The 23725-nt window shown below is 30.6% G+C and overlaps 2 protein-coding genes across 4 annotated transcripts; both read left to right on the forward strand.

Moving 5' to 3' along the window:
* The first annotated feature begins 9966 nt into the window (after positions 1-9966).
* On the forward strand, positions 9967-15617 carry LOC113867283 (CBL-interacting serine/threonine-protein kinase 1-like). Of its 2 annotated transcripts, XM_027502494.1 has the most exons (12): positions 9967-10269; positions 10573-10635; positions 13063-13134; positions 13217-13324; positions 13446-13526; positions 13920-14099; positions 14188-14400; positions 14512-14616; positions 14743-14859; positions 15062-15124; positions 15248-15322; positions 15425-15617. In XM_027502494.1, the coding sequence occupies exons 1-12, from the start codon at positions 10078-10080 to the stop codon at positions 15497-15499; spliced, it is 1344 nt and encodes a 447-aa protein (XP_027358295.1). In that variant the 5' UTR covers positions 9967-10077; the 3' UTR covers positions 15500-15617. The 2 variants fall into 2 exon arrangements, with proteins under 2 accessions (XP_027358295.1, XP_027358306.1); XM_027502505.1 differs by lacking the exon at positions 14743-14859.
* Positions 15618-16994: 1377 nt separating this feature from the next.
* Positions 16995-22550, forward strand: LOC113867271. 2 transcript variants are annotated; one of them, XM_027502473.1, is made up of 7 exons: positions 16995-17265; positions 18861-20340; positions 20442-21128; positions 21219-21302; positions 21386-21461; positions 21582-21904; positions 22063-22550. In XM_027502473.1, the coding sequence occupies exons 2-7, from the start codon at positions 19018-19020 to the stop codon at positions 22273-22275; spliced, it is 2706 nt and encodes a 901-aa protein (XP_027358274.1). In that variant the 5' UTR covers positions 16995-17265; positions 18861-19017; the 3' UTR covers positions 22276-22550. The 2 variants fall into 2 exon arrangements, with proteins under 2 accessions (XP_027358274.1, XP_027358283.1); XM_027502482.1 differs by lacking the exon at positions 16995-17265 and having other exon boundaries at positions 17303-20340; positions 22063-22538.
* The last annotated feature ends 1175 nt before the right edge of the window (positions 22551-23725 follow it).

Raw genomic sequence — 23725 nt, forward strand, 5'->3', positions numbered from 1 at the left:
AAATAACTTCTATGAATATTCCCCTTACTGTCATTATCAGTGATTTGAAAATATGATTAAATTAATTTTAAAAAGGGATTCATTGTAAACTGGACCATTGGCCGATCCAGTCAAACCCCCCAAACCTGTTTAAAAGCATACCCGGATTCCTTGTAGTTGGCTATGATTGGACGGTTTATGTTTATGAGGATATAACCTAAGTGTTGTAATATAGGTTCTCTTATAATTATTTTTTAATTAAGATTGGAGTTTTATCTCAATATTGTGTGTTAATTTTTAATGTTGATTTTTATTGCATAAATTTTTTAGTAAAATTTTAATATTGATAGGAGAATAATACCAGAAATATTCAATGTATTGCATCTTAGTTTTGTCCTATTTATAATTTATTAATCTAAATTTTTTAGGCTTATCTGTTATTAAATTTTTTAATTTAACAAAAATTAAAATAATTAACAGATTCTTCTTGCATTAATATATAAAATCCAATTTTCTTAAAAGCTAGCTCTAGAATTGTTCAATCGCCCACGGATAAACATGTGATTTAAAATATAATAAAAGATTAAAAAAATGTTTTAAATTCATGTAAATATAATTCACTTTTATCCCCATATATATTTATTTTTTATTTGATCCTTATAATTTTTTTAAGGACTGAAATGAAAAATGTATCATAAATAAAATCACAAAAAAATATATTGTGTAGGAACTAAAATAAAATGTTTTAAATATGATATAGTGATGTTATGAAGGTTATTTTAAAAATTATTTATTTAAAAACTTAGTTACGAACTTGGATGTTAGTATCAAGAGTAAATTAACAAAACAATATTATATAAAAACCAAAATAATATGTAAACCTATAATTTATTACCACCGTGTAACGTGCTTCGACTTATGTGAAAGTCAATTTACAACCATCCATCAACATATTTCAAAACCGATTATAAGTTTCCAACATTGAAGCAAGTTAGTCATTTGTACATGAAAAGTTTCATTCATGTTCATGTACAAATGGATCCTAATTAATTCGCACAATGTAAAAGACCACAAACAAATATTAATGATTTTTGTTCAATAAATGGACAATAGCTTATGGGATCTATGAAACGGCATGTGATCCATGCTTTGAACATTGACATGCAGTGCATTGTTGCCACCCACCACCAACTGCCATGCCTACCCTTTACAGCTTGTGCCTTGTGGACCTTGAATTTACACACAAACGTGAGCATCACAAGGTTGCATGGTTCGTAGTTGAAGGTCATGCTTAGAGCGAATTGTAGCTGGCAATACAAAATGTTCACTTTCATCAACCCAATGACATAATATTTCATTGTCGAATCTTTTATGAATCTCACTTTGAAAAACTCAACCATATATATGCTTTCGTAATGTGGTTACAGTTTGTTTACTCGTCAACATCCATTGCTTTTCTCATTACTGCCACACCACCTCGTACATAACCAAACTCATACTACACTACTTTCAACCGTCGCATGTGATTGTTATAAATGCAATTAAATTGTTGGATAAATAATACACGTGAAAAGGCTCTTACATCGCATTACGTTTAGAAAAATTGCTAATAATATGTTTTGAAATACGCTGTTTATTATTAATTAAAATTTTTGTAATTTTTAATAAATTTCATTAAGTAAAAATGCGTTATAAAAAGGATGCTAGAAATAGTGTTATTAAAACTCTTAAATTTATTGGATAACCTTTAATGTGCATAATTTTTGCAGAGACTGAAGAAACTAGATTAATTTTCAGGGAAATATTTTTCAACACTTGAAAATTCTATACCTAACCTGCTTGATTGCTTATTAGTTAACAAATTTGGTTTGCGGCCTAATAAAGTTGCTTCAACTATTATTTTTTGTCTTCTTTTAAAAAGAAAATCAAGGAAACAATGTTAACGGTGAGTAACTAATTGTAGAGGTGAAACGAGACTTGGGAAAATTCAATATTATTAAAAAAGAGGGTCTTTGTTTACCAACAAAAAGAGGATTTTTTTAATGAAATTACTGCAATAAATTTTAGACTTTATTTTATCAAGTAAAACATGTCATTTTAGTGGTTACACATGCTATGAAATAAAAAGTTATAAAAGTTTAAATTTATCCTACTAATCCAGCACCTAAACCAGTAACTAATTACCAATAACAATATATCACAAGTAGTTTTATAAACATAGCTAGATTGTTAGAAACATTGGATCAAAAACTGATCTCATGGGTGAATTGGAGGAATCCGCTCAGCATTACAAGTAGATTGGACTAAAGGATTTAAAACTAATGGGTTGAAACTGATTCTTTGAGTGCGCTTTACTTAATTTTTCATGCATGGCTATACCACCCCCCCCCCCCTCATCCATATGCAACCATTGTAGATGTTATTCTAAAGTTTACGAATAGGGACTGGATTGTCAAGCTAACTTATATGCATCGTGAAGGCAACCATGTTGCTGATCGGTTAGCATCATACATATGCACATTCTTAAGACTTTGGCTTGCACGTACTTACTTCTCCAGTGGAATATGGTCAATTATTGTATCATCTTATAGGAGTTTCGCTTCCTAGAAATGTTTCTTGGGGTAGGTAAAAGCGAGTTCTACTTTGTCCACTACTACCATTCACCACCATCAAAATCGCCGAAGTCACACCTCTGCCACCAACAAGGCCATCACAACACGTCAGAAACCCAAAATCCCACTAGATTTACGCCACTGCCATTCATGACCCATCAAGCACAACCACCATGGCTTCTGAGGAATGCTACCGAACACCACACTACACGTTTCAGCGTTGAACTTTGACTTTTAATTTCGCCCCTTAAGCTTGCACTGCCACATTGACAAAGATTTTGCTTTTTCCGTTATCACCATCCATTAACAACCTATGTCAGCTCAGCCATTGTGATTAACATTTTAGATGTAGGAGCTTCTTCCACCACTGTCGTCTTTGACGAATTTCACTTCAGTAAAGAGATAAATGGGGAGAGAGAATAGTATATATAATTGCTCAAATATGATATAACTACAAAGAAAAGAGTGAAAAAGATGTTGTCTGTGCTTGCAAGACAAGTTACATTTACTTGTAAGAAACTTGTAAATTCAAAAATGATTTATTACTAACAATCAGGTACGTCCAAGATGAACAAAATCATCAAGGTTTAAGGTGGAGTAACGATTGCTTACCGTCTAAGATGAATGTGAGTTTATATTAGCATGGCCGGCTAAATTAAGGTAACGTTGCCTTACAATTTACATTTTCAAACATATTGTTAATTATTAAAAAATATATTTTCTAAAGAATAACTTGCATATTTTTCCTCATTAATTTATTTTTTATCTCCTATTAATGTAATTTAAAATGTATATCTTTCATTATTTAATATTTTATATATTAGAATAAATCAAAAGTTCCAAAAATACTGACTATAATAAATATATATTAGTTACATACTATTCTTCTCAGATGTCATAATGTTTCGTTGTTCTTTGTAAAAATTAATATTTTAAAAATTAAAAGTTTTAAAAGAAATCATATAAATGAAAATAATACACCAATTAACATAGTCAATAAGAAGACATGATTTTTTATATACATATATTGCTTATAAAATAATGTTAGTAATTATTACTTTGATAAAAGGAAGTTTCTAAACTAAAATTAACAAAATTTTTGTTAAAAATAATAATGTTTCAATAAAGAATAGATGGATTAATTTTATTATACCCTGAAAAATGCTTAATGAATTTAATTATGATAATTTAACCCAAAAATTTGTTTTGAAAGTATGAAAAATAAACTAGAAACAAAATTATTATGACTATAATAAATTACTTTAATTAAAAACGAAAGACTTCATTTTAAAGATCATTTTGGATCTACATACATGTTGAATTGCCCTAGCATATTAGGTTTTTTCTTGATTGATTTTTGGCCTATTTATTGTTGTTCTGTCACAAAATCTCGAACATTGGAGAAATTGTTTCAAGATGGTGTCTCACAGTGGGCTCCACAACTATTAGATAGTTGTAGTGTGAGAGTGAGTATTAATTCCTACATAAACACTTTAATGCTCTTATCAACGAAGAATTTTGTAATATTTATAGGCATGGGTGTGTCTTCATCAGTCAGTAAATTAGCAGTAGTAACCAATTTCATGCCCGATTGGTCAAATTATAATTTATATTTCTTTACATGCAGAAGTAATTTTATTGATAAGAGGTACAAATTTGAGAATAAATTGCACCTAAATTTTGAAGAGTTAAGCTCACAAATAACTAGAAAGCGAAGGTTACAGTCACTTAACTCCCATTACAATTAACAAATAAGATCCATGGTTACATCCTAAGCAAAATTACCATCCAGAGTTGGCACGTTTGGATACGTATAGAGCACTACTAATGCCTAATATGATCGCTTAAAGCAATATAATTCCCCTAATTTCGTACTAAGAATATGTTTATTTCCGTAATGATAGCTTATCGTACAGACTTACTCCACGTAAATATAATAAAATATTCTAAAGAAACTTGCTTTGGCAAGTAAGACATTTGTTTTACGTAATGACTTTTCTTTTATGAAAATTAAGCTATGCAACTTGCAAAAAAAATTAAAATTAAACTTTGTAATATAGTAAATATTTTTTTTATGTTTTTCTATAAATCACTTCAAAAATTAATATTAACAAAATTGTTAAAAATATGGTAAAAGACGTAACGTTGACGTTATGTGTGTCAGCATTGAAACCAGTGCGTTCGGTGGCAAGTGATCAATCATTAAGTAAGTATACTTAACGTTAAGTTGTTAACCACACCATGCATGAAATTTCAAAAGTTGATGATCATGTCAAGGTTTATCCTTTAACCATTTAATGACCAATAATGCATTTTCTTTTCTTCAAATGTAATGTATAAGACTTTGTAAAATAATGATAATATGTATACTAATGCTTTGGCACAACATTCAAATATACTAATTTAAACATTTTTAAAATTTGTGGTCATTATATTTTCATAACTACTCTACTTTAACTAGATTGACTACAACTTGTTTAAGTATGTCCTTGTTTTTAATTGACTTTATATGAATAATTTATCAAAACTCTTATAGATGAAATTTGAATATTAGGATATTGGTTTGAAAATCGATAATGTTTTTATTAAAACTTAAAATGTATTTCATTTTTTTAAAATTTATTTTTGAATTTCTAAAGATATTGATTAAGATTTTTATAAAATTATGATATTTTTTATAAATGTATCTATAACATTTTATATGTTTATTAAAAAAAATTAATTTTTTTTTTAAGATACTCAATATATTTATTTTTCATTTAATATTTACTTTGTAAAATATTTAAAAAATAATCAAAAAAATATGGTATTAATCTTATTTTAACTAGTGATACAAAGCCTAAATATAATGTGCCTTATGAGGTTACAGTAATTTATATTTATAGGCTAAGTGCAACTCTTTAGAATCAATTCAGAATTAATTTTTTTATCGTTACAAATTGCTTATCGATTGCTAATTATTACTTCCACTTTAATTTATAAGAAATAAATATTCAACTCATCAAAATCAATAATTACATGTTTTGTAACTCCTATAAAAGACATAATTATGACTTGAAAAAATAAAAAATGTTGCATGAAAAATGTTACATATTAAATTATGCATTATATATTTTGTATTTAAATAGATATATGAACAAATAATAGTATATATTATCACATAAATAAATTATGTCAAATTAATGATATTTTTAATATATCAAAAGTAATTATATGTCATCATATGTTACTCATTTTAATTTATTAAATACAAATTAAATATTTCAATTTTTACAGGGTTATTCATTATATGTGAATAATGAGTGGTAAATTTCTTTATAACATAAGAAAGTTGTGAGACTTCAACGATTGTATAAATTGTTTTTATCATTTACAATAAAGCACGATGCATATTTAAAATTATCATTAAATTGTATTTTTTTCAACAATTATTACTTGTTAATAGAAAAAATTAAAATTAATTTTAATATAAGAAAACAAATCTTTTGAATAGGCAGCTGTTTTTTCCTTCTTTAATTTGTAGTTTAATTTGGAAATATTTATCATACTAAATTTGTTTATGCCCCCTCCCCCTATTTATTAGGAGATGTTATATTTTTTGGTGGAATATGAATTAAACATTTTAGTTAATAAAGAAGGCCCACTTTAGGGACAAAAATAGAAAGGAGGGGGACAAATGACGACAATATATCAAATAAGTAAATATATATATATATATATATATATATATATATATATATTAATAAAAATATAATCTTTTGAAAACATTGAGGGTCCCCCGCCCAACACATGAACTCGTTGCAAGTCTTAGTATATTGTTATAGATTTTCACTATTCCCAATTCTTCAATTTTTTTTAGTGTATTTTATCTTATTATATACCTGAGGTTATATTACGCAAAATTTCAAGATATAAAAATTAATTAATATAATTTATTAAGAAATATTTTATTTATAAGTAAAATATTTTTAATGTTAACAAATATTGATGTACAATATTCACCAATTTTTTTTAGAGTATAATATTAAATTGAATCAATTATATATGAAGAAATAATTTTACAATGTTATTTACTCTCTTTTTTGTATTAAGCATTAATATTTTATTAAATATAAAATATAAATATAAAAGACACTCTAACCCATTACATCTTTAAAGAAAATTAATAATATATGTTAAATGATCATTAATCCAATACATATACATAATTGAGTTTTTTGCGAGCTATTTATAAGAATGATACTTAATATAGTCAAACATTTCACTAATATTTAATAAATCATTATTAAATATAATATTATTCTTCTAAAGTCAAACTGTTCATACTACTGCAAATCATATTATTATAACTCTCTTTTATTTCTTTTTTTTACATCAAATTCTACACATACTCAGTAATGTCTCATGCAAATTTTTAAGTAAGAAGTATATTGACATTAAATTATTCGAATACCATATACCACAGTTTCATAGAAATATCACAATGCAAAAAAAAAAAGGTGTAGTGTCTCCTCATCTTTAGTATCATAAAACTCACAAGTTTCTAAAGAAATCGTAAATCTGCATTTGGTTAAATTTCTTTGTAGAATTGTATTAAGCAACATATCCCACACGAATATTATTACTTTTTTTGGTGCACTGGACGTTTTAAATTTTGCGTAATATTTGTACTAGACACAAATATAAATTATTTACTTATATCATTAAGATATTAACATAATTTTATATAGAATATTTACTTACATGTGATGTAAAACCTTATTCTAATGATATAGATAATAAAACACTTATTATGTGTATGACTTATCATCTTTAAAATACAAATATTTATTTTATAATTTCAATATCAATATAGATTTGTTTAAATTTTTTTTCTCTACGATGTAAGTATTTATTTTTTGATTTAGATATATTTATATATATATAAAAAGTAACTAAGGTACGATAAGGGCATCTTTTGTTTTTCAATCCAAATTGAGGTTATTTATGTTATATTTCATTAAAATTTATTGCTAACATTAATTTGGGTATTAAGTATGTAAAAAAGAAAAAATAAGTAAAAGTAAAATATTTAAATTTAAAATTATAAGATAATTTTATTGAATCCTATAAATAATATTAACATGATTCACGATGACATCTAATTACCACAAGGTAATATTAATTATAGGTAATATTATTCTAAGGTAATTTTTTTTTTATAGGCAAAACATATATTATTAGAGAACATTTAAGGGGAACTCAAAACCCATATATACAGAAAAAAAAATTACTAACTCAGAGAAATAAAAAACAAAAATATACTTATACAAAGCTAAGACGGATGCAATTTCGTGCGTTCAAATATCAATCAGCTAACAAAATAGCTTCTCCCTTACTAACAAGTGATAGTCATTTTCAGGACTTCAGAATAATAGAATCTAGAACTTCTCTCTCATCCAATATACCATTGAAAAATACAATTTTATTTCTATGTAATCACAAAGACCATACTGTATTTACCCAAATAATTAATAAGCATATCCCTTCTTTTTTACTACAGCCAATACCAATCCAAGAAAGCAAATGAGTCGATACATCTGGAGGCAAAACCAGTAAAAATTCAAGCCAAAGCGCAGTAAAGTACCAGATTTGAGATGAAACTGAACACGTTAAAAATAAATGAGTTGGAAGTTCCTCCAAACTATGACAGAAGCAACAAGTTATATCATCAATTTGAACACCTCGAGCAATCAGCAAACTCTTACAAGGAAGTGCATTCAGCAACAATTACCAAGAAAATACCAAACACTTAAGAGAGACATTTCCTCTCCATAACCTTTACAAGGCATCTGCCGTACACCGATCTACACTATTAGGACCACCAAAAAGTTCAAATAGTCATGAATACAATGCTTTTATTAATAATAATGTCCTCATTCTAAGCACACCTTACTTTTATATTCATTTTATTTATTTATAAAATATTAATATAATTCATTTACAAAAATATGAAACAAAGAAAAGCTAGTAAAATAATCATGTTTTCATTTCTTATACAAAGTACTTCACTATTTTTCAATTATTGACAATGGGTGAATGAAAATAATTATTATTTTTAAAAATAAAATAATTAAAAATACTAAGCTTCGGAATTCGGACTCTTTTTCTTTTTAAAAATATAAAATAAAAATGTGTTAGTTGATACACAGTGCTACATACTAATATGCTCTTTATTAAAAAATATCATATTCTCATAATTTTATATTTTTTTTATTTGTTTTCGATCATTTCAGTCATTTTACGCCTCACACCACAAAATAGCAAATGAATATATTATTTTTCATTTACTAATAAAGGGAGTATAGGAATAAGTTTCCCACTGACATTTTTGTTTCAAAACTTTTTAAATAGTTGCCAGTGATTTAAATAGGGATTGAATTTAAAAAATTAACAAAATAGCATTTTAAGTATAACATAAATTCTAATTAAAATTTTGTAAACAAATTAACTACATTATTTTTTTTCTTATTTTGCAACAGTATTATTTATTATATTTTTTAAAACTTTATTTTTTAGAATCGAATTTAAACATATAAAGATAATAAGTTTTTATTGAAAAACTTTTATTACATTAAAAATATAATAAATAATTGATTTTGTAACAAATTTAATTATTGTTAATTTTACTTAAACTCAATTTTCAAAGTAAAAATTAATTTTTTTTATTTTCAATAACTCCACACAAAAATAACATTTAAAATAACATTATCGAGAACACCAAACATCAAGCATGAATCACCCTCCAAAGTTGTCACGTGAAAGTGATATGAGGTTACGTGTAGGGAAACTCTTGTTGAACCAATCAAAAATATGAATAGTATGCGTACATTTTATGTCATATACATCACGTAATAAAAATGTAAAATAATTTATAATACTTTCAATTTTTATTACATTATTTATCATATTTATATATATTTTGTAATTTTCTTCCTATTTCTCTTAGTTATATAAATTGTTATACATATTTATTATAGAGTATGATTTGTCCAAAACGAATACTTTAAATAAATAAAAGAAAAACACTAGTATATAGTAAAACGGCGTTGGAAGTATTTACAGGTAATCGTTTCAAAACACGTAACGCACGTAGAACCAACGAAGAGCTTTTCATTTCCTTTCTTTGTGTGAATCAAACAAAGGGGCAGAGGGAGCAGAAGCGCGGTTCAGTTGAATCCTCCGAATTTCGATTCACTTGTAATCTCAGTGACACGTTTTCGTTATTATTAACGTTTTCATTCATTTTATCCTTAATATAGGGAAACCGTTTTCCGTTTCCTTGGAGACCGTTTCAGCTGGTTGCACTTGCAGCCGTTGGCTGTTACCATACATAAATAAGCAAGCAAAAATTTCGGAACAGAAAAAAAGGGAATTTTGGGCTTGTTTCCTTTTGGGGGGATTGGAGAGAGAGAGAGATTAGAAAGGAGAAAAGGGGAAATTGGTGATGGTGATCTTAAACCTTGGGAGGAAGAAAGAGGGGCAGGGAATGCGACTTGGGAAATATGAATTAGGAAGGACACTTGGAGAAGGCAATTTTGGAAAAGTCAAGCTGGCAAGGGACACCAATTCTGGTAAACTTTTTGCTATTAAGATACTTGAGAAGAGCAAGATCATTGACCTCAATAACACTGATCAGGTTTGCTTCCGTTATTTCTCTATTCATAATTCTCTCTCTTTTTGTGTGTGTGTGTGTGTTACAAATTGGACATTTTCGAACTTGGGTGGAGTTCAATGAGCATCCTGAATCTATTAAATCTTCTGGCACAGAAGAAAACTGTGTGGTCCTGCAATATTTGAGTTTCATATCCATTTTGTTTTGCCATTTTTGTGCAAAATTCGTGTCTTGTTTTTTAATCATCACCTCTCTCTTCCTTCGCCCCATAATTATGATTCAAATACAACTTGTTTTCAGTTTTCTTACCTTCATTTTTCATTGCAGATAAAGAGGGAAATATCCACCTTGAAGCTCCTTAAACATCCCAACATCGTTAGATTATACGAGGTAAATCCTAATATTCTATGATTGGTCATATTCTATCTGCAATCCGACAAACTTAAAGTATAAATTCCAAATCTAAGGTTGTTACACTTGTTTGGTTGCACCTATAATCTTAGTATTATTGCCTTTTTCTTCTCTCCCCTCTCCATCTTCCCAAAAATTTTCTGGGTTAGGAATTGATCCCTTAGTGGATAATCTATTTTTCGTTCAACCTTGATTGGATAACTTTTCTTGGCCATGAGTTTTACGTGTAAAGTGCAGCTGATGCACTTTAAAATCATTGATCGTGGAAGAATTTATATTTTGGGTGTTATTATGGCAAATGTCCATTTCAAAGGAAAAAGTTACTTTGGCTTGTATTTTCCTCCGTGGAAACCTGTTCATGTGGTTATCCATAATCCGATTCCAAGATTAGAGAAAGCGAAACTCACTACAAACACCTCACCAATGAACCACTAACCTTTCAAACACGCAGAAGCCGAATCCCATAACATCTTGGTCCACATTTCCTAAATTATTGCTTCTTCTATGTCTAGACCCTACCAATATTTTGTGTGTCACATTCCTGAACTGGGTCACACACTGAGGTTTCAACCAACGTTCAACCCATTCTCTGCGAATTCTTATTGGGCATCCACAATTGTTGGATAAAATCGTCATCAATTTATATAATTTGAAGGGGATTGATTGAATTGTGGACCCCTAGCAGCATGACTTTATTTCAAAGGGATAAAATATAATTTGCGGTGATGCTAGATTATGCCGCAAATTAAGATCTTTCAAAACACGTTAAGAATCAAGTTTTTTTATAGGTTTGCTTTTGTATAATGTTCGAACCTTGAAACTCACCCTTTGGACTTTATGCTTCGAATTTTATTGTTCGGTTCCCCTTCGCTTTAATTTATTGAAATAAATATTTTTTGCTTCGGTGGAGATGACCATAAAATACTATTTTCCTCTCAATCTAAGATCGTGTTTGGCTAAGAATTTTTCTCTATTAAAAAACTAAAATATCGTTTGAAGATTTCATAATTAATGTTTTAATTTGCTTTGCGTCTACGCACGTCATTAGTAGTAGTGGCGGTGGGGTTACACCTTGCAAATTATTTTAGAAGGTTTCATGCAACACTTATTCTTAATTTCTTTTTGTCTTATATGATCACTTTTTAAAACATTTTCGTTTATTTGTTATCATTATAATACCTTGAAATTAATATAGAATTATATATGGCTTAGGACTCGAATTGAAAATACATATAACATAAATAATAACCGATCTTTCCATGTAACACTCATTTTTTCTTGGTCCGTGCACTCAATTATGTTAAACGATGTTACAGTAACACATAACAAGGACCGAATTGAGAACAGTTATACGTCAAACACAAGACAAATTGAAAATAAAATACTATGTATCAGTTAAAAAATATATTTTAACTTTTTTTTTTTTAACCATCAAGTATTCACCCATAATCTATCAGTGTTGTTTGTAAAATTAAACTAGTGGTTGCAAATTGCAATAGGAGGAATAATTAGTGTATCCATCTTACACTATCTTTAATGTGAGGAGGGTCCCAATATGTTCTTGCTTATCATCACGGCAAGCATACATTTTATGTGTAAAATATTGACATCTTCAGATCAGATGGTCCCTCCATGTAGCAATGTATTCAAACTGTAAATGAGAGCTACGTATTAATTTCTACAATCATTGAGTGTCCACCAATAATTTGTCAGTATCCCTATAGAATAAAACCTTTAGCCGGGGTGGCCCTCCCTTGAATAATTAGTGTCTCACAATAACAGTGTTTCATGCTGGTGGGCCCCGACATGTTTCTGCTTAATATCATTAGCACATATCATATGCATAAAATAACATTTATAAGATCAAATGCTCCCACCATATACTCTCTTGCAAATATATGGTGTATATTATTTTATATATTCATATATAGTAAAATTTGAATGTGAATTGCACCTGTCATCGACCATTAGGAGATGATAGATCAATAACTTTATATTAAATCTATACCACACCCCTAACGCAAGAGGGGTTTAATCTTAATTTGCATAATGCACTGGCCAATTTACCTATGCTAAAATTCTTTTTTTTTTTAATAGAAGAATACAGACAGCTTTGATACTATGTCAAAGTTATTTGGTCAAGACGCGTGAATATTTTTATATTATATACAGCATCAATCCTTAAATGAAAGGACCATAAAGCGACCATATTTGAAAATTTTTAGATTGGAAGAATAGGAATAACTCTGAAAAAGATGTCAACACATGAATAATTTTTCTATTAGATACAACATTAGTTCTGAAAAAATGAAAGGCCAATAAAGTGATTTGTTGCATTTGCGACGAAATGCTGCTTGTCTTTGAAACCTTGATGTTTGATTATGATTTGGAGCTGTAATCACGCAGGTCTTGGCTAGCAAAACCAAAATTTATATGGTACTTGAGTACGCGAATGGAGGAGAGTTATTTGACAAAATTGTAAGAAGCATTTGCTTGTTATTATTCATATACATGATCTAATGACAATGAGAATTAATGAATGAGCTACATGTTTTCACAGGCATCCAACGGTAAACTTAAAGAAGCTGATGGTAGGAAGATGTTCCAACAGTTGATTGACGTTGTGAGCTATTGCCACAATAAAGGTGTCTACCACCGGGATCTCAAGGTCTTTTCCCAGTCTTCCTAAGAACTGTTGTTTAGTATTGTGCAGCTAGAGTTGAAACTATGCTCTAATATGGTTACCAATTTTTATAGTCTTTTTAAAAAAAAATGGTAACTTTTTGCAGCTGGAGAATGTGCTAATGGATGCCAAAGGGAACATAAAGATAACCGACTTTAACCTTAGTGCTTTGCCCCGGCATTTTAGGGTGAGATATCCTATGAATCTTACCTCAAGGCAACTTCATGTTTTTAACTCAATGGAAACTTGAGAAAGTGCTTATAAGCATATGTCTAAAAACAACACATTTCCCTTAGCATTGTCATGCCTAACATAACTAGTTACTCCAGTTTTCTGTCAACGGTTTTTATCTATTGGTGTAGGTTTTTCAATCAATCTGAGTAAGATACCACTTATTTGATTTGAAATTTTGAAATGAGCTCAAAATTTTGAGATATTTTAATTTTCAGTGTTCCGTAATTCCTTGCTGTGTCAAATTATAATTCTTGGTCATTACTGATATTTAAGGATACATATTTTTCTTTTTCCTTTCATCATTTTGGTAATTGACTTGTATGATTTAACTGTATGAAAATTTCAGGCAGATGGGTTGCTGCATACAACCTGTGGAAGTCCCAACTATGTTGCTCCAGAGATCCTTGCCAATAGGGGCTATGATGGTGCAACATCAGATATATGGTCATGTGGAGTTATCTTGTATGTAATTCTAACAGGATACCTTCCTTTTGATGATAGAAATCTTGCAGTTCTCTATCAAAAGGTATCCGTATATGTTGCTTCTATGTTTCTCTTATGTTGTTTAGTTTAGTAGTTTCATGAACTAAATATCAATTTTTTTCCCATCACAGATTTTTAAAGGAGATGTTCAGATACCAAGATGGCTATCACCTGGTGCCCAATACATTATCAGGAGGATTCTTGATCCCAATCCTAAAACCCGGATAACAATGGCTATGATCAAAGAAGATGAATGGTTCAAGGAGGGCTATAACCCTGCTAATCCAGAAGATGTGGAAGAGGATGTATATATTGATGATGAAGCCTTTTCCATCCATGATGAGGTATATTTTTTTAACTAAGTCATTAATAATTGTTTCCACTTTACACTTTTAGTTTTCCTTCTTTTTTTCCTTTCTTCTATCTTTAACTCCGAACATTTATCTTTGTAACAGTCACTAGAATATCAGGGGGGTCCAGGATCACCAACACTCATCAATGCTTTTCAGTTGATAGGGATGTCTTCATGTCTAGACCTCTCTGGCTTTTTTGAGAAAGAGGTGAGGATCGGAGGATGAAAATTTATTGACACTTACGGACATATGTTTTATTATATTTTGAGTACAATGTCCCGTGTCCTACGGAAAGTTCACTCTATTTAATGAACATTGTTCTGAAAATTCCAGGATGTCTCTGAGAGGAAGATAAGATTTACATCAACCCATTCACCTAAAGATTTGGCTGAGGGGATTGAAGACATTGTAACTGGAATGGGATTTAGAGTCCAGAAGAAAAATGGAATGGTCTGTACTAAAGAGAGTAATTTTTTTAAGGCTTAATGCATGTTTAACAAATTTAACTCTTCTAAAGTGTAATATTATATACACACTTTTTCATTATGAACATTTTTTCACTTAAGGGTAAATCCATTTTTAAAGCACATGCTAAATTGCTAATAATTGAAGTATTACTTTGGCTTAAAGTCTTTACAAATTCGAATTTCAGTTGAAAGTGATACAAGAGAACAAAGCACAGAAAAGTCTAGGTAGCCTCTCAGTGGCAGCAGAGGTAATGCATGCTGAGACTTAGCTAAACTTTCATATACTGATGTTAACAGCTTAAATGTTTGCAATCTGCATGTATAGTTTTCATGCATTATGAAATTTTCTTATCCTTCAAATATATAAACAGGTGTTTGAAATAAGCCCATCCTTGTATGTAGTAGAGTTACGTAAGTCTTATGGAGATGCTTCTGTATATAGACAGGTATGTATCACCTCTCTCACATACAAACACACACTTCTCTCTAGGCTCCCTTATACAGAAATTTTGAGGCTTATATTCACAATGTTTTTTGTTATGATGTAGCTATGCAAGAAGTTATCAAATGATTTGGGTGTTCATCCAAAGCAACAGCTAGGCAGCTCTGAAGTGATATGCTGAAAGAAAAGAATTTAGAAGTCAGATAATGTATATTTTGCATTTTTGTTTGAGGTGGGATAGTTATGTAGATGGGTTAAGATATCAATTGTATATATACCATTCTCTTTAGTGTAGTGCTACTCCCACACAATTTAAGGGAGAGATAAGAATAAAATGCATGATGTAATGGGGAGAGAGAATGAGAAAGAAATAAATTGTAAAAAGTGTCATGAAAATTTTGTTAGTATATCATTACTCTTTTCATTAGAGTTGGTGATATTCCTATGTCTATCTCTGTTAATTATTAACGGGCACCAATTTTGAATTCAGAAAACTCTTCAATAGTTGAACTACATACCGTAGCATCTCTTTATATATATATATATTTGAAGTTTTAAAAGATTTTTACTATCAAATTAAACAAAAAGTTTTCGTTCTCTTGAATTTTTGGAAATAAATTTTTAATAAATATAAATTTTATTGAAAGAAAAATTTTATTTTTTTATAATTTTTTTACTAACTGAATTTTTTTTATAGAAAAATGTAAAATAATATTCTTATTATAATTTTTAATTTTTTATGAGAATAATGTTTGTTAAAATAAATTTGAAGCTTTTATTCATTAATATGTGAATGACTTTTTTTAATAAAACAAAAGTGATATATTTACTTTTAGATTAATTTTTATTAATTTGAAATTGACTGTCATGTTTAAATATAAATATAATTAAATTAAAATTTGCTTTAAATGATATATATAAATTTAAAGAATATACTGTTTGAAAATTAAAATCTTAAAAAATAATTAGTTACATCAATTTAGATACATACCAAAAAAAATCATCATTTATTGCCATAATTGTTTTTTGCGTTCTTAACTAGCATACAAAAAATAGCTTTAGTTTTTTATAAATAATAATATCTTTTTATTCTTATGAAATGTTTTAGTTTAATATAGATACATGTAATTATTTTTTATTTGGTAATAAACAAAGTAAAGTATAAATTAAATTGAAAATATAGTTTTAAAGTGAAGGTATTATAAAAGATTTCACTCTATTGACTACTCAAATAATGGAATAAATATTTTGTTTAATTTTATCATTATACAATATCCTTTCACTGATTCAAACACATCCTTAAATTGGAAGAATATGCAATGAATGAATGAGGAGAATCTATAAATGACGATGTGGCATGCAACTCATGAGAATGTTGAATTCAAAATGGAAGGAACTATGTTGCGTATATACCAATTTTATCTGTGACAAAGTGATATATTTCATTGAGAAAACTATATGCTTTATATGGAATGTAAATGACTCAGTGAGTGATTGTTTATTTTCCTGTGTTGAGACCCGCTGAGTCAACTCACCGAATTCCTTGAAACGTAGACCAACTCGTAACTTTCTCAACAAAGATTAATTAATACCAAATAATGATTATAAATTCATATGCTAAATATATGATTTTTCATTTAAAAGTATACTTATTAACGCATTATCAATATACTGTAACAATAATAATAAGCAAAACAATTTATGAGAATATTTTCTTAAAAAAAGAGGAAAGATAAATCGGTATAACACGGCCGGGTCGAGTTAAGAGTCTCACCCAGCCATTCACTCGCGACTCACGATTCCCAAGCGATTTCCGCGTCGCCTGCGACCACCGCCGACGGCCGAACGATTCCGACGCCGGCAAACCGTCACCGATTGTATTCCATTCTCCGCCGGCGTCCTTCTGAACCGATGGGCTCACTTCGATCTGGATCGTTTTCCTTTAAGGTTTCTTTCTCTATCTTCTTTCTACGATTCAACCCTTTCACTTTCTGTCTTCCGCTTAGGGTTTTATGGTGTAGTCAATTCCTGTAATAATTATAATAATTTGTGATTTTGAGCTTTATCCAAACCTTCATGTTCAAATTTTCACTATATTTCGTAAGTGTGTTTGGATTCACGTTTGATTAGGAACGGATCCTCGTTTATTGCAAAGCTACTAGTTATAACTTGCGCGTTAACCGATTTTTAAGAATGTTCAAACACGGTTCCAAACATGCTATTAAGTTTTCTGCTTTGAAGTTAATTGAATTCTTTCAAATCAGCTTCGTGATTATGTCACTTTTGGCTTAATTATGAAGGTGATAATGTAGTTACAGAGACTGCATGGAAAAGAAGGACTATTGTTGTCAGATTCTGCTATAGTCGCATGACTGGCTTTTAGAGTATTGTGGTCTCTTGGCCTACTGGTGAGTGACTGGTTAGTAAATGAATAAAGGAGAGTGAATGGGGAGGTGTGTCATAAATGGGTATGTAGAATGTGGATCCTCTCATGCTAATAAGTAACATGATATGGTTGTGTTGGAAAGAGAAAGACACATTTTTTTATCAAATAAGGACCCAACTTGATTGGTTGTAGGTCCCATAAATTAAAATTGATAAAAATTGTCTTTCTATCTCTAATATGATTGTATCATGTTTGTTACTCAACAACATGAGAGGATCCAAATTCAGGTATATGTATAAGGGGAAGGCAATACGTTTGAACATAGGTATGTGTGTGCCTTTTGTGGTAAACAGTGATAAGTTCTTCTGGGTTTTGCCTGCTACTGTGTGAACTATGTTGACCAAATTCTCAGGCATTTTTGTTGGTCATTAAACAAGTTTGAAAAATTGACACAAGTTGTGAAGGAACAGGAATTAGGAAATGAATCACATTCTATGTTAAAGTGCAAACATGATGAGTTAATTCTTTTATTGGGTTGATCTACACAAGTTCAAAATAAGTTCTGTGTTTTCTATATTAGGGAATAAGATTAGAGACAGGAAAAATGCACTGAATAATTTCTCCAAGCTGGAATGACCTTTTTATTGAGTGTTTCTAGAACTCATAGGTGCAGTTGTGCAATGTTGAAGTGGCGATCTTAAGGTGTTGGACTTTACATGTCTCTATCCGTTAAATGTCAAAGTAATCCTTGTTGGGCAGCTTCTGAAGATGCTTGTGCCTCACTTTTTCCTTTTTGGTTAAGAAGCAACAACAAAGATCACAAGAAAATGATCACCATAGAACTGGTGGCAGTCATGGTGTGTGGGAAGTGGAGAGGGTATTTGGATGAGAACTTGTAGTTGAACATTTAGGCATCTTTATGTGTCAGTCATCATCATTGTTTTCCTAAACGTTCCCTTTTCATTTTTTTATGGTATGATCTGTTTCAAAACTTCTCTCTTATTTAATATCTGAAAAATTCAAGTTAGATTATCTCAATGATTTAGGACCCATATTTCTTTCTGCTATAAGCTATTGTCTTCCTTTTTTTATATTTGATTTTGTAATCTAATCATATTTTTATTTTTTATTTTTTTCATGCCATATTGCTTTAAAGTTCAAGGATCTGGGCAGCCAACACCATACATCATGATTGCTGGAGCAGGGAAGGTTCTCCAATTTCTTGATATTTTGTAGTTTTGAGCTTGTATGTGCCTTGTATTTAGCACCCATTTTCATGTGAGTGGAATTACAATAGCTCTGTTTTGGATGCAATGGCTCCAGTGCGCTCCACTGGATTTGTTGATCCTGGTTGGGATCATGGCATTGCTCAGGATGAGCGGAAAAAGAAGGTTAGATGCAATTACTGTGGGAAAATAGTTAGTGGTGGGATATACAGATTAAAGCAGCATTTAGCTCGAGTTTCCGGTGAAGTAACGTACTGTGAAAAGGCTCCTGAGGAAGTCTACCTAAAAATGAAGGAAAATCTGGAAGGCTGCCGTTCCAATAAGAAACAAAAGCTAACTGATTCACAAGCATATATAAATTTTCACTCTAATGAAGATGAAGATGATGAGGACCAAGTTGGGTGTAGAATCAAAGGGAAGCAATTGATGGATGATAGAAGTGTATCTGTAAATTTGACTCCTCTTCGGTCCTTAGGATATATTGACCCAGGGTGGGAACATGGTGTAGCTCAGGATGAGCGAAAGAAGAAAGTCAAATGCAATTACTGTGAAAAAGTTGTTAGTGGAGGAATTAATCGGTTTAAACAACATTTGGCTAGAATTCCTGGAGAGGTAGCACCTTGTAAAAATGCTCCAGAAGAAGTTTATATTAAAATAAAAGAGAATATGAAATGGCATCGCACTGGAAGGAGACTTAGGCGACCTGAGGCTAAGGAATTGATGCCTTTCTATGCAAAGTCCGATAACGATGATGATGAGTATGAGCAAGTGGAAGATACTTTACATCATATGAACAAGGAAACTTTGATTGATGTTGATAAGAGATTCTCTAAAGATTTGATAAAGACCTTCAAGGGAATGTCACCAAGTACTGGTCCTGAACCAGTGTTGAGAAGATCAAGATTGGATAATGTTTACCTGAAACTGCCCAAGAATCAGACTCCTCAAACTTACAAACAAGTAAAAGTTAAGACAGGGCCCACTAAGAAATTACGCAAGGAAGTTATTTCTTCAATTTGCAAGTTCTTTTACCATGCAGGAATTCCATTGCAAGCTGCAGACTCCCTATATTTTCATAAAATGCTGGAAATGGTTGGTCAATATGGACAAGGACTGGTATGCCCACCAAGCCAACTTATTTCTGGTCGCTTTTTGCAGGAGGAAATCAACTCCATTAAAAACTACATTGTTGAATATAAGGCTTCCTGGGCAATCACTGGTAGTTCTATAATGGCAGATAGTTGGAGAGATACACAGGGTAGGACAATTATTAACTTTCTTGTTTCTTGTCCTCATGGTGTATACTTTGTTTCTTCAATTGATGCCACCAATATAGTAGAGGATGCACCAAATTTATTTAAGCTTCTGGACAAAGTAGTGGAAGAAATAGGTGAGGAAAATGTAGTGCAGGTAAAATGTTCATTCAGTATTGTGGCATCCTCCTTCATCCTAAATATCACCTTGCAGCTATTATTAATCATTGTTTCTCCTATTTCTCCCTTTTGATGCAGGTAATCACTGAAAATACTCCTAATTATAAAGCTGCTGGAAAAATGCTTGAAGAGAAAAGAAGGAATTTATTCTGGACCCCTTGTGCCACTTATTGTATTAATCGAATGCTTGAAGATTTTATGAAGATAAGATGTGTAGAAGAGTGCATGGAAAAGGGCCAGAAAATTACAAAACTAATATACAATCAAATATGGTTGTTAAACCTATTGAAAAGTGAATTTACCCAGGGCCAGGAGCTTCTTAAACCAGCTGGCACCCGATATGCCTCTAGCTTCTCTACTTTGCAGAGTTTGCTGGATCATCGAGTTGGTCTCAGAAGAATGTTTCTTTCCAATAAATGGATTTCATCCAGATTTTCCAGTTCAATCGAGGGGAAAGAAGTTGAAAAAATTGTTTTGAATGTCACATTTTGGAAGAAAATGCAATATGTTAGGAAGTCAGTAGATCCCATTATGCAAGTACTTCAAAAGGTTTATAGTGGCGAGAGCTTGTCAATGCCATATATATATAATGATATGTACAAGGCAAAAATTGCAATTAAATCTGTTCATAGTGACGATGCTCGTAAATATGAACCATTCTGGAAGGTGATAGATAGTCATTGGAACTCTCTGTTCTGTCACCCTCTTTACTTGGCTGCTTACTTCTTAAATCCTTCATACCGATATCGTCAGGATTTTGTAGCGGTATGTGACAATATTGAATATTTCTTAGTGGTTGAAAATTTTCAAATTTTACTTGAATTCTATCCTGATGAGAATGTTTGATATGACTAGCATTCTGAGGTAGTTCGGGGGCTCAACGAATGTATTGTTCGGTTGGAGCCAGATAATATGAGACGGATATCTGCATCAATGCAGGTACGGTGTTCTTAATGACTGCTATTTGGTACCAAATATTTTATATATTTATTTTATCTGTTTCAAAGTGATGTCATTTTCAGATTGCTCATTATAATTCTGCACAAGATGACTTTGGAACTGAATTGGCAATTAGCACAAGATCAGGTCTAGAACCAGGTAAAAACTGCTGTGTTGCTGTTAGAACTGCTTCTTAAGATGATTAGCTTGATTAGAGGTGCTTTCCAACTTCTGTTTGAGACTTTGAGTTCATCAGCTTCCTTTTTCACGTCACTATAGCTGCCTGGTGGCAACAACATGGAATAAGTTGCTTGGAATTGCAAAGAATAGCCGTACGCATATTAAGTCAGACATGTTCATCCTTTGCTTGTGATCATGATTGGAGTATATACGACCAGATACATAGCAAAAGACAAAATCGTTTGTCTCAGAAGAAATTGAATGACATTATCTACGTTCACTACAACTTGCGACTTAGAGAATGCCAATTAAGAAAAAGGTCCAGGGACTCAAAGTTGACCTCTGTTGACAGTGTTCTGCAAGAGCATTTACTCGATGATTGGATAGTTGATGCCAATGTACAAAGCTCTGATGTTGATAAGGTAATCAGTGCTTTTTGTTCTTTTGAACTTGTATGATGAAGTATTAATTCCTGTGAATTGGATTTTTTATATATAAATCATGGTTGATTCTCGCCTTTCGTTAAGTTATTTTATTTTTATGCTTCAGTGCACTAATTTTATTTCACGTGTTTTTCTAGAACATCCTTTTTGGTGTTGAACTAGACGATGAATATGAAAATGATTCAATTGATTATGAAGATGGAGCTGCAAGGCCTCTAAAGGGATCCCTTGAGCTGGTGACTATGACTGATGTAGCAGTAGGATCACCAGATGTGGATCATGCTAACATTGATGCTGCCACTGATGACGAATCTGATCTTAATTATTTTGATGATGATTTGAGCGAATAGTTAAGTTTTTGTGGCCGCTTGTAGCCTTTACTTGCTCTTTTCCAGTGAAAATTCAACATGTGTCCAATCCTTTTTTTTTCTCATATCAAAAAGTGTAATCATTTTAGTTTGAATGCTTTCTTACTAATTTAAGTAACATATTTACTGTTATATGAGATATTTAGTAAGAGCTGGCATATATCAAATCTTACCCATGATATTAATGTAAAACAAAAGTCAACACCATAAGATGTACGAAATGCAAGATTTATGTGATTAGATTTACAGAGCTTTATCTATATTTGCCATCGAAACAATAGCTGGGATAGACAAAAGGATCTCAATGAACTTTTAACAAAAGCTAGATTCACTTCTAATGTGGGGAACTACTTGGGGTTCCCTATACTGCAAGGGAGAGCTAAATGTAGAATTTCATTTGTGTGATTTGAGAATATTCAGAACCGCTCAGCAGATTGGAAGAGCAGGTTACTGGACAAAGTATAACGTATTTTTCCCTACCTTTTATTATCTTAATTATGATTATTATTGTTACTTTTTGTAAGAGTAAATAGTTACTTAAGTCCTAATTGTGTAATGCTTTTTTATTTTAGATCCTAACTTAATTAACGTTTTCTATTCTTAACTTGTTCAAACATTTTTTATGGTAGTCCTTGAGTGAACTACCGTTAGTTTTGTATTAATAAAATCACTTACTGGGCACGTTAGGTTTATGCTAACACATTATTTCGCAAATTATTGCTACATGTGGGCAATTGAAGATGACATTTTGTCATTGTGTGAGAAATTAAACTAAAACTAATTAAACTTGGTAAGGAAGTATAGAAAAGCAAAATTCACCTACACGACCCCTGATCCCCAATTTCGCTGCTGCAATGTTCTCTGATGTAGCAATTGAAATAAGACAAGGAGGATTTCAGATTTTTCTGGACAAAGGTACAAAACCATCAATGTTTTGTTCTTCCTAAAATGCATGTGTGGTACCAATGTTGAATTGCAATGCAAATATGGTGTGCGCTTTGCTCTAGTAGTTTTTGACAACTTGCAAGTGTGCACCTAAAATCATAATTATATATTTTTTTGTGTAAAAACTAACTATAAGCATTCCAATTTATGTAAGTATGCCATGCATGCATGATATTGCAACAATAGCAATACAAAAACCAAAAACTGAAGGTTTATTATCATCATTAGCTGACAATAGAGGCTTATAAAGCAACTAATCAGCACTTTATGGAACTTGTGGGAAGAGAAAAATGTAAGAAAAAATCAAGGTTTGTTTAAAAATGGGACAAGTCATTAAATCAATCAAGACATGGTTTAAGGTTTAATGTTTGAACCGTCGTTAAACCAATAAGAATTAAATAATTTTTTTAAAAGATATAAATAATATTGAATAGAAAAATCAATATTTACAATTTCATGTCACAAGGCATAATATATAAAACTAAAT

This window comes from Abrus precatorius, unplaced genomic scaffold (genome assembly GCF_003935025.1).
Source record: "Abrus precatorius isolate BTA unplaced genomic scaffold, Abrus_2018 Scaffold10, whole genome shotgun sequence".
NCBI classification, from domain to species: domain Eukaryota; kingdom Viridiplantae; phylum Streptophyta; class Magnoliopsida; order Fabales; family Fabaceae; genus Abrus; species Abrus precatorius.

Bases quoted from the DNA above. Each gene is read 5' to 3' on its own strand.
- LOC113867283 (XM_027502494.1), top strand. From the start codon at position 10,078: ATGGTGATCTTAAACCTTGGGAGGAAGAAAGAGGGGCAGGGAATGCGA. The intron at 10,636-13,062 runs GTAAATCCTAAT...GTAATCACGCAG, and splicing joins ACATCGTTAGATTATACGAG to GTCTTGGCTAGCAAAACCAA. The intron at 15,323-15,424 runs GTATGTATCACC...GTTATGATGTAG, and splicing joins ATGCTTCTGTATATAGACAG to CTATGCAAGAAGTTATCAAA.
- LOC113867271 (XM_027502473.1), top strand. From the start codon at position 19,018: ATGGCTCCAGTGCGCTCCACTGGATTTGTTGATCCTGGTTGGGATCAT. The intron at 21,129-21,218 runs GTATGTGACAAT...TGATATGACTAG, and splicing joins ATCGTCAGGATTTTGTAGCG to CATTCTGAGGTAGTTCGGGG. The intron at 21,462-21,581 runs GTAAAAACTGCT...ACGTCACTATAG, and splicing joins AAGATCAGGTCTAGAACCAG to CTGCCTGGTGGCAACAACAT.